The sequence below is a fragment of the Sciurus carolinensis genome, chromosome 5 (assembly GCF_902686445.1).
Source record: "Sciurus carolinensis chromosome 5, mSciCar1.2, whole genome shotgun sequence".
Taxonomy (NCBI): domain Eukaryota; kingdom Metazoa; phylum Chordata; class Mammalia; order Rodentia; family Sciuridae; genus Sciurus; species Sciurus carolinensis.
This window is the reverse complement of record NC_062217.1, coordinates 15,063,195-15,074,923: the sequence shown is the minus strand read 5'-3', so window position 1 is coordinate 15,074,923 and position 11,729 is coordinate 15,063,195. Positions and strand designations below refer to the sequence as shown.

Sequence of the window (11,729 nt, the reverse complement as noted above, 5' to 3'; positions counted from 1 at the left end):
AATTAAGAGGAGAAAAAGAGCCGGGCACAGTGGCACATACCTACAATCCCAACAATCAGGGAGCCCGAGGAAGAAGGATCGCAGGTTCAAAGCCAGCCTCAGCAATTTAGCGAGACTGTAAGCAATTTAGTGAGACCCTGTCTCAAGACAAAAATAAGTAAATAAAAAAGGGTTGGGGATGTGGCTCAGTGGTTAAGTGCCCCTGAGTTAAATCCCTGGTACCCCTCCAAAAAAAAAATTTAAAAAAGGAGGAAAAGGTGTATGAATTTATTATGTAGACATCACATGAAAAAAGTATGAATATTCCCAAACCCCCAAAGTGATCTGGAAGGTACACACCTCTTCACAGAGGAGAGGGAAGGAGGGTGTAGGAAACGTGGGGGAGAGTGAATGACTTTGAGGAAAGATGAATGATCTTGCAGAAGGATAGGGGATAGCCTGTCACCAAGTCCAGAAGAAAAGGGGATAGCCTGTGACAAAGTTGGTCTGGTGTGGTATCAGACATTGCCTGTGACAGGAGTTGAACTTTCCCTGGAGAGGGATTCACGACAGTCACATTCCTTTCGGAGTGTGCATCTTGAGGAAGATAAGGGAGGTGCAGAGGAAGCCCATCCTGCATTTACTGGTCCCCAGGTGCCTTGGTTCTGAAGTAGTACTCAGCATGCCAAAGTGGCAAATTTTGTTATGGCACGTTCTGAACTCCCTTGACGTTTTTAGAAGTAAAAGGGGAAAAAAAAATCCCTGTCCTTGAGGAAGGATTTCTTTCCTTCCTTTCTTTTTTTTTTTATTTTATGGTGCTGGGGATAAACCCAGGGCCTTGCTCATCCTAGGCATACGCTCTATCATGAAGCTGCCCCCCAAGCCCTTGAGTGAGGGTTTCTTTTAGTTTTTTTTCTTGGTACTAAGGATTAAACCTAGGGGTCATCTCCCACTGAGTCACATCCTCAGCCCTTCTTATTTTTGATTCTGAGACAGGATCTCACTAAGTTGCTTAGGGCCTTAGTAAGTTGTTGAGGCTGGTCTCCAACTTGTGATCCTCCTGCCACAGCCTCCGGAGTCACTGAGATGACAGGCTTGTGCCACCATGTACAGCATCCAGGAGGGTTTCTTAACTAAGATCTCAAAATCACAAATAATTTAATAAAAGTTTGATAAATTTGACTGTTTTTAAAAGAAGGCTTTATCAAATGGCTACATAAAGGGTTGGGGTTGTGGTTCAGTGGTAGAGCGCTTGCCTAGCACATGCGAGGCACTGGGTTCAATTCTCAGCACCACATTAAAAAAAAATAAAGATAACATGTGCATCTATAACTAAAAAAATTTTTTTTTAAAAAATGGCTATAAAGGATAAAGCACCAACCAGGGAAAGATATCTGCAACATAATCAACAGAAGATTACTACCCCAAATATATGTTGAACTCAAAATAATAAAAATCCAAACACTCAACAGATAAATGAGCAAAAATTGCAAGTGTCATTGTAGACACAAACACAATTAGCCAATAAACACACAAAAGGATGCTTAACGTCAATAATCACACATGCAAATGAGTAATTATCATGTGGTACCTTTATACCCCTCGGACCCGCCAAAAGAAAAATTCTTTCGGCTTCACAGTAGCAAGTACTATTGTCACTGGAGGGTTTCGAGAAGGTCCCAGAGAGGGGGACCTCAACTCAGGACCACAGTTTTCTGGGCAAACATCTAGGAAGAATAATTATAAATGTGCTAGATATTGAGGCAGAGATTTAATTAGAAAAGAAGACAATCTCCAGAGTGAGAGATGCCTTGGGGGTTCTGGGGCGCTTCTTTTAAGGGAGACTTGGTGAGGGGTGGGCATGGGAGGGTATGTGGGGATGACAGCAGTCTGTTGGTTGCAAGATGGTTCACGGTGGTCTGGCAATTCTCAGGATCCTTTGGTTGACATTTCCAATATCTGATCAATAGGTAATGTTGAAAAAGTACCCTATATTATAGGTTTTGTATTTCCTTTTGCTCAATCTTTTCTTACGATACATGTATTCATGGGTTAATTAACAGGGTGCAGGGAAATTTTCATAAGTAGGTGAGTTTCTGGAAACCTGGAGATTGTGAGTGAAGATTTGTGGATTTCTCAGAAATTTGGGAGGGACATCTGGGAGAGAGAGCAGGCTTGGGAAGTGAAGGTATGAAGAACTTCAGCAGAAGGCTTTCAGATGAAAGCAACATTCTCTGTGCCTTTTTTGGTCTCCTTTCTCCCTACCTCTTCTTTTCTCTCCTACCTCATGAGGTGGAACAATAAGGACTTGCCCACTGCTCATGCTGTAACTACTAGGAAAGCTGTCTGTACAGTTAAGGGTGAGTGCTTCCTGCACTCTGGCAATTCTGCATTTAAGGTATATACCAGAGAGACTCTTGCTTATGTGCACAAGGAAAAATGAGCAACAATGATTATAATGCACCAATTGTTACTGGGAAGAAAAGAGAACAACACAAATGTCCATCTCCAAAAAAAAAAAAAAAAGGATAAATAGTTGTCTATGCATTATGCATTTAATGAAATACTATATTCAGCTTAGTAGTTAATGAGAGTTAATTCGGGGACATATAAATCTCAATATTCTTTATAAAAATAGGTTACAGAGGCTGGGTTGTGGCTCAGTGGTAGAACGCTTGCCTGGCATGTGTGAGGCATGGGGTTCAATCCTCAGCACCACATTAAAAAAATAAACAAAATAAAGGTATTGTATCCATCTACAACTAAAAAAAATTTTTTAAATAAAAAATGGATTAGAGAATACCTAAAATATGGTTTCATGTCTGTAAAGATTAAAAAACATGCAAAATTAAAGCAATTGGTCAAATAAGCTTCGAGTGTTACTGTATAATCTGTACTTTGTAATATCTGGTACTTGCATGGTTCGTTAATCTTCAGGATAACAGAAAATTAAGCATTAACCTTGGTACTAGGTAAAAAAAAAATCTGCAAAAATCAAAACCTTTAAAATTCACCTACTAATTTTGGGTAAATATCTATGTAGAAAATCAGATGATTTTAGGCGATCTCTAAAAATGCAGTTGTTAAGTCGTAGATAATGGTCCTCAATGCCAGTACTTCCCCAGGCCACCTGGGCATGACATACTGTCGCCTACCCGCATCGGCTGGCTGCAGCGTTTGTCCAAGTGTTATTTTTCGGCTGCATGCCTAGACCACCAAAGCGCTCGGGCTGGACGGTGACACTGCAGAAGGCTGAGCGACATGTCCAGGGCACAGATCTCGGCTCTGGTGTTTGGCGTCGGAGGGTTTGGAGCTCTGGTTGCCGCCACTGCATCCAATGAGTGGAAGGTCACCACCCGCGCCTCCTCGGTGATAACAGCCACTTGGGTTTACCAGGGTCTGTGGATGAACTGCGCAGGTAACGCCTTGGGTTCTTTCCACTGCCGACCGCACTTTACTATCTTCAAAGTAGAAGGTAAATATAACACCTTTGTTTGCGGTGAAAACAAAATGTTACTTTCCCCCGGCAAAAAGCCATGCCAGAACCGGTCATAGTCTCGCCTTAACTCTGTGTGTGCCTAAAGGGTCAAAATTTGCCCAGGATGGATGGGGTGTATGATGTCGCCTGAAATAATGAAATCACTTATTTTACTTGACAAAGTTAAGAATAACTGTGGATCTTTTAGACATACCCTATGTAAATAATAAAGACCAAAGAGAGGAAGGACACAGCTGGGTTGTTTTAGCACCTAGTTTCAATTCCTTCAGTCATGGAGGAATGTCATGGGCTGTCTGTTCTATGTTGGAAGAACTTTGAATTAATCTCTCTCCTTCCTTCTCCCCTTTTTAGTAATCCATACTTTATCCTAAATCCCTGTACTTCTCAGGCCATGTGATGTATCTAGACATAAGTGTAGGTATAGACGTAGGCAACATATATATGTAGGCAACATATATATGGAGGTGTGTGTGTACACCACACATCTGAATGGTGGGGTGACAGAGTCTATCTTCTCCCCCAGAGTGATGGAAGCATATGACAAGAAGAATAGAATTGACAGAGGGAAGGGACTCTGTTCTCAGAGAGGTTTCCATCTTTTCTTTTTTTAATCATGTTCAGTGATTTAAAAGAGAGAGAGAGAGAACAAGATATTTTTAAAGTGGTTGAGTGAAAGAAAATGTCAAGAGCTTTCTCTTTGGGGTGTTTTGTTGTTGTTTTTAATGTGGGTAAGCTTTGATCTTTATGTATATTTGAAACTTTATTATAAATATATGGATCTTAAAGAAGAATTTTTTAAAACACAGTATTTTCATGCCTCAGGATAGCTCCAGGAATTCCATTGTTACTTGCTTTTTCTCCTTTTCTTTCCCCTTCTTTTTTTCAGTACTGGAATACTGGGGATTGAACCCAGGGGTTACTCTACCACTGAGCCACATCCCCAACCCTTTTAATTTTTTATTTTGTGACAGGGTCTTGCTAAGTTGCTGAGGCTGGCCTTGAACTTGCTATCCTCTTGCGTCAGCCTCCCGAGTTGCTGGGATTACAGGCGTGCACCAGCAAACCCAGCTTTTATTTACTTTTATGTCATTTTAAGAACACTCTTGGGGCTGTGGATATAACTCAGTTGGTAGAGTGCTTGCCTAGCAAGCACAAGACTCTGGGTTCAATCCCCAGCACCACCAAAAAAAAAAAAAAAAAAAAAAAAAAAAAAAATCAAAAAATCACTCTTTGTCTCAGTTTTCTGCAAATTTGATGTTTATAAATCTGCCACAAGCCATGGGCTTATTGTGTTCAAGCTTACTCCTGGGTTTTGGTAAAATATAGACTTTTCACAATCAAATGGTAAAACTGTACCTTGGCCCCAGAAAAGAAAATGAAATAAAAATTTAACTAGGAAGTTACTAAAGCATAATATTTTGTGGGGTTTTGTGTCAACTATGCATGTCATTAGTCTACAGTGAGTGCCAAGGGATAAAGAGAGAATACTTAGGTAAAGCCAGGAGACTCCTAATGACAAGCAACGGAAATGTTCAAGCGTGGCCACCTGAGGCAGCCCCAGAGTCACTGGCGCTATGCTCAGTACATTGGAGGAATCCGTGTTGTCTCTCTTCAGCCCCGATTGTTAAACTTGTTTGGGGATATTTTAAAACCACTCTTCCTACTATAGTGAATTTCCCTAGAATCAGGGCAAAATTTAAAAGGAAAGAGTAAAATGTTTGTGGACACACTGTTGTCATTCTGTACACCTCTGGGGCTCATTCTTTCTCCACGGCCACATCTTGGCCCATTCCATCCTTGGACAGCAAATGGAAGACATGGCATGTGGGTAAGTCTGTTTTTTGTTCTTAACTGGGTTCAACTTTTTTTAAATGCCATATTATGCTTCATTATATATTCCATAATAAAAATCCAGTTATTGAGAGAAATATGTGTTTAACCTTAGCTCCAATGTCAATTGAAGAACAATGGTAGATTTCTGTGACTTCAATGGCTACTTCCCCAAATGCATCTTAGAAAACATACAGTTATAACTTTGATTGCTAAGTAGTATTGATGGTGGTTCAAACAATCTTCTACCCTTAAAACTTTATTGCAGGATGATGGCTGGGAATGTAGCTCAGTGGTCAAGTGCTTGCCTAACATGTGTGAGTCCCTGGGTCCAATCCCTAGTACCCCCTCAAAAAAAAACCCTTTATTTTAAAAGTTGATTTTGTTTCCCAATAGTAAAAATAATGTGTTCTATATCTATTGTAGATCCTGTACCTAAGAGGTAATTTGAAAAATCTGCTGTACTGACATGCTTCCATTAGAACACACAAATTAATTTGACATAGCCTTTCTTTCTTTATTCTGAATCAAAATCTTTATGAGAGATATAGTTTACTGCAGAAGCCTATTTTCAACTTCAGGAACACACTAATTCACATTGCCAAAGGAGATGGGGCCCCACAAATTGGGATTTCCTGATTCCTGGGGAAGTCATTGCTGACCTTACCAGATGCTTTTCATTATTCCTGTTTGTCTACGAGACTCTAAGGAACAGGAATCCTATCTGTCCAATGAACTCTCAAACATCACAATAATTACAAATTGAGAAAAGAACTCAGAAGCTAATGAATGAAAATGATTATGTCATTAAAAAAAAAAAAAAACCCACAAAGTGTTTAAGCCTGCCTTGTTAAATTGAGACAAATCTTTTTAGATTTAGGGAAACCATTTTTTTTTTCCCCCAAGCTGGTAGATTTTCGTCTTATTCTTGGTGGTTACATAACTTCATTGTTAGTTGTCCTTTCTTTTATCTTGGACACCCAGCATAGCCAATTTTTTTAAAGGGAATCATTTGGATTAATCATGACTACATCCTTTAAAGATTTGATGTAAAAATTTACAGCTTTAAGATTTGGCAGCTGCTTGGCTAAGGAGCATTCAGTTATTATGAAAATACAGGCCACTGTCACCTATAGTATTGTGAAGTAAATTTCATGAAAACACTGTAGAGACCCCAACAATTTTCACAATGGCCTGGACAGCAGAGCTTCTTGATTCCAATTCAAGGTCTTTAGAACCAAAGTCCGCCATAGGCTGTGTCTTCTGCCCTCTTGTGTTTTGTTTTTCTCTCATGTCAATGTGCATGGGAATGTTTTAACTATGGAAGCAAAGCAGCTCTCAAGGAGGTGAAGCAGTTACTTGAACAACCACAGATTTTAGTTTCCCCAGGGGATCCTGGAACCAATCCCACTTGGCTACCAAGGAACAACTGTATTTTTGTAAAGGGGTGAATCCAAGAAGCATAAGGAAGAATTGAAGCCAAATTGTGGCCACCTTGGACAGGGACTTGATCTGTATGTTCACCATGGGCTCCTGGTGCATAGTGGACTCTGGATACATATTTGCAAACTGACCAAATAACCATCATAACATGTGAGACTACGGATAGTGTGTGATGGGACAGTGTTTTCTTCTAGAAAGAGGCTGGAGTGGGCTGAGTTCGGGATGGAGTTACCAAAAGGAAGATCTCTGGTTTCCAGCTCATCAGACTGAGCTCCAATTTTGCCTCTTATTAACTAGCTGTGAGACTTTGACTTGGGCAATAAAACTGAGTCTCATCCACAAATTTTCTCCTCCATAAACCAAGAGAACAGGACTCTAAGAGTCCCTTAAATTCTCTCTAAACCTAAAATTCAATCCAAGAGCTTCACAGTGCTTCACCACTAAGCACTAGAAGTTCAACCAAGAATTATAGCTATAAAAGGCTCCTCTATTTATAATTGTTCTTAGGATTAGGGTCCCCACCCTCCTTATCTATTATCTTGACCAGCTTCCCAGGTTCCTGTTTAGCATCTTATCAGCTATTGAGTTGAGATAGATTTCAATGACCTTAAATGACCACATAATCCAAGCATAGGTGCCAGGATTTCAGTGGAAAGAAACCAAAGCCTCCTCTGGAAGCTGCAGAGAGATGAAGCTGGCTGCCTGTGGGAACACGAACCTCCTCAGGGGTCATGTCATAGAATAGGGCTAGTGGAGTGGCATTTGCTAGAGAAAGGGAATTTTCTGTCAGCTTTTTTTCACTTGTGGAGAGAAGCTGGAGCTATCTGTTATTGAAGATTTAGATTTCTTGCTTGTTGAAGCCTGTGTCTGCTAAACCCTTTATGTTGCTATGACAGAACACCATAAAATAGGTAGCTTATAAACAACAGAAACCTATTCCTCAGGCTGGGAAGTCCAAGATAGAGGCACCAACAGATTCAATGTCCGGTTCATAGATGGCGCCTTCTAGCTGTGCCTTCATACCGCAGGAGGGGCAAGGCAGCTCTCCAGGGCCCCTTTTACAATAACATTAATCCCAAAGCTGCCCTAATCCCTCTCAAAAGGCCCCATCTGCTAAGATGATCATCTTGGGGGGTTGGAACTTCCACATATAATTGGGGGCACACAAACATTCACACCACAGCAGTGCTTAGTTCATGATTAAATCATAGAAGTAAATATACCTCAAAAGACAATGAAAAAAAAGCTAATTGGAGTATCAGTGAGGGAAAATTTAACCATTTAGATGCTCCCAAAATATTAGTACTTTTAATCGCTATGTATGTCCTTGGATGATAATTACTGTTAATCAATGAGAGGTTTCCATTCTCTAAGATCCTAATTTTGCTGAGACTTAATTTCGTTTCATAAATTTAGGATTAAAATTAACTTCAAATTAAATTTCGTGCTGTATCCCAAATGCATATAAGTTATTTAACAGTGTACAGAAAAAGTCAAGTTAAACTGTGTGTTCTTATCCCAATGAACAGTGGCACCATATGTGTAGTGACACAATCATAAACCAAGGGAGGCAAAGTGTATTTTCATAGTAGAATTTGGACAGAATGAGCCACCATGAAATTTTCTGTCAATCATATTGGAAGGCACAATGCTGAACAGTGCCCTGGCCTCGCAGTGAGGATGGTACTGAAGCCACCAAGGTGACATCACCTGCCAAAGCAGGTCACAATGGGACTTGGAGTCCTGAGTCAGTATGCTGCAGCTGTTCTTTCATTGAAGCATCAGTGATATTTCAAGAAATCTTACTTCCACAGATAAGTGTTCTCTTAGAGGCCAGAACAGAATTTCTTTTCTTTCTTCTTCTTCTTCTTCTTCCTCTTCCTCTTCCTTCTCCTTCTCCTTCTCCTTCTCCTTCTCCTTCTTCTTCTTCTTCTTCTTTTTTTGGTACAGGGGATTGAACCCAGAGTGCTTAACCACTGAGCCACATCCCAGCCCTTTTTGTTTTTTTATTTCAAGACAGGGTCTTGCTAAATTGCTAAGTCTTGCCTCGAACTTGGTGATCCTCTTGGCTCAGCCTCCCGAGTCTCTGGGATTACAGGTGTGCACCACTGTGTCCAGCTCACTTATCTTGATATCCTCCATAGCTACCACTGTGTCTGGCTCTTGCAGGCACTCAATAAAGGTGTGTGGATTAAGTAAATGGGCAAAGAAACTGTTCACTGGGTTAAATTCTGACATTAATATATACAGAGAGATTCTCCACTCATGTCTCCAAGCTCTAGCAAGGGAAGAAAGTCCTAGGGAAGTGCTTAGGGAGGTAGAAGAGCCATGAGTGTTTTTTATGATGGGTTTAATAAGCACAGGGATACAGAGCCTTACTTCTTGAAGTGTGGTCCACACACCAGTAGCATCCGTATCCCCCCGGGGCTTGTTAGAAATGCAGGATCTCAGCCCCGCAGACCTGTTGAATCAGAATCTGCAATTTTTTTTTTTTTTTTTTTTTTTTTTTTTTTTTTTTTTGTGGTGCTGGGCCTTGTGCTTGACATGGAATCTGTATTTTAAAAAATTATTTTAAAAGTTTTTATCCAAAGAAACTGTGGTATATATATATATATATACAATGAAATATTACTCAGCTATAAAGAATAATAAAATTATGGCATTTGCAGGCAAATGGATGAAATTGGAGAATATCATTCTAAGTGAGATAAGCCAATCTCAAAAATCCAAAGGGCAAATGATCTCACTGATAAGCGGATGATGACACATAATGGGGGGTGGGAGGGGGGCAAGAATGGAGGAAGGAGGGACTGTATAGAGAGAAAAGAGGGGTGGGAGGGGTGGGGGAAGGAAAAAATAACAGAATGAATCAAACATCATTACCCTATATAAATGTATGATTACACAAATGGTATGCTGTTACTCCATGTACAAAGAGAAACCACATGTATCCCATTTGTTTACGATAAAAATAAATTTTAAAAAAATTTAAAAAAAGAAAAAGGGAAACAGGTGATATAGGCAAAAAAAAAAAGTTTTTATCCAGCATTTTTTCCATATTTTTAAGGTACATTATAATTATGCATAATGGTGGGATTTGTTGTTACACATTCATGCACGCACGCAATATAACAATATAATTTGGCCAATATCATTCCCCAGTATCTTCCCTTTCCCTCGCTGTTCCCTGCCCTCTACTGCCACCCCTTCCTTTCCTAACTATTTCCCTGGAATTTTCACAAGATCCCTCCCCACCTTCCCTTTCCTTTTTCCTCTCTAGTTTACACACACGAGCAAAACCATACAACCTTGACTTTCTGAGTTGGTCTTATTTCACTCAACATAATGTTCTCAAGTTCCATTCTATTTCTTGCAAATGACATAATTTCATTCTTCTTAATGGCTGAATAAAATTTGGTCGCATATACATAGCACATTTTCTTTATCCATTCTTCCATTGACAGACACGTAGGTTGGTTCCATAATTTGGCTATTGTGAATCATGCTGCTATAAACATGGATCTCTCTATAGATGCATATATCACTATAATGTGCTTACTTTAATTCTTTAGGATAAAAGCCAAGGAGTAGTATAGCTGGGTCATGTGATAGTTCCATGCCTAGTCTTTTGAGGAAATTTGACATTGATTTCCACAGCGGTTGTACAAATTTACAATCCCACCAACAGTGTAAAAATATTCCTTTTTCTCCACATCCTCTCCAGCATTTATTATTGTTTTTATTCTTGTTGCCTTCCATTCTAACTGCAGTGAAGAATCTGCAGTTTTATAAGATCTCCAGGAGGGTTCCTATGCACATTGGAAGTTTGAGACATTTTTGTTTAGAGGTTGGATTTAGGAGTCTGATGAACTCCATATTTACTAACGAAATTTCTCTTAGCTTCAGTGTTTTTGCTAAATGATGATTATATAACATAGCTGATGTGCCCCATATAATGCCTGACACAAAGAAAGCTCTCCACAAATGGTAGCAACTATTACTATAAATACCTCTTTCAATGCGTTTAAAGTTCTCATCTTTAAAAAATCAGTCATGACTTTTGCTTTATCCATTTGCTTCCAACTAGAAGCACACTAGCTGCTTCCTGGAATCCAAAACCTGATGGACTCATGTCCTATGTCATGTCTGTAGTGATGTAAAGGACACTGTGCTCATCAGACAGTGCCTGTAACTTGCTGTTTCTTTTCTTTCTTTCTTTTTCTTTTCTTTTTTTCTTTTTTTGGTACCAAGGATTGAACCCAGGCACTTAACCACTGAGCCACATCCCCAGCTCTTCTTGTGCTTTATTTTGAGACAGGGTCTCACTAAGTTGCTTGAGGTGTCTCTAAGTTGCTGAGGTTGGCTTCGAACTTAACAATCCTCCTGACTCAGCCTCCTGGGATTCCAGGTGTGCACCTCTGTACTTGCTGTTTCTTTAAAAAAAAAAAAAAATGGATCTTTTAGTTGTTAATGGATCTTTTGTTTAATTTTATTTATTTATAGGTGGTGCTGAGTATCAAACCCAGGGCCTCACAACATGCCAGGCAATGGCTCTACCACTGAGCCACAACTCCAGCCCCTTGTTTCTTTTAAGGCAAGACTATTCTGCATTTAACTCTGAGGTTCTCGTTAAAGATGTAGGTCTGTCCATTATGTCAGTCATATTTTGTCACAGCTGGGAAACAGAGGAAAAACCCATGAGTGCTCCACAGGGGGAGGAAGAGCTCCATCAAGTCCAGGGTGTGTTTGCACACCGGAGCAGGTAGAGAGGACACACATTTACTCAAATATTCCTAACGCTGAGGGCTGTGAGAAACTGCAATGAACTGTTTCACGTATTGGTTTAAGTTGCAGCTCCAAGTAGCTCAAGTTAACTATGCAAATTGAGCCACATATTTCACCTCTCAGTGTCTCCATTTCCTCAATTGTAAATGGTGATAATTCTTACCTCATAGGGTTTTTCTAGGAAATGATGATG

General features: G+C 39.9%; 1 protein-coding gene across 1 annotated transcript in view; it reads left to right on the top strand.

Moving 5' to 3' along the window:
- The first annotated feature begins 3,240 nt into the window (after positions 1 to 3,240).
- The window catches only part of Cldn10 (claudin 10), a 103,837-nt gene continuing 95,348 nt past the window's right edge, over positions 3,241 to 11,729 (top strand). Inside the window, exon 1 of the mRNA XM_047552406.1 lies at positions 3,241 to 3,454. Within this exon, the coding sequence (XP_047408362.1) occupies positions 3,241 to 3,454 (214 nt within the window). The remainder of the gene's footprint in view (positions 3,455 to 11,729) is intronic.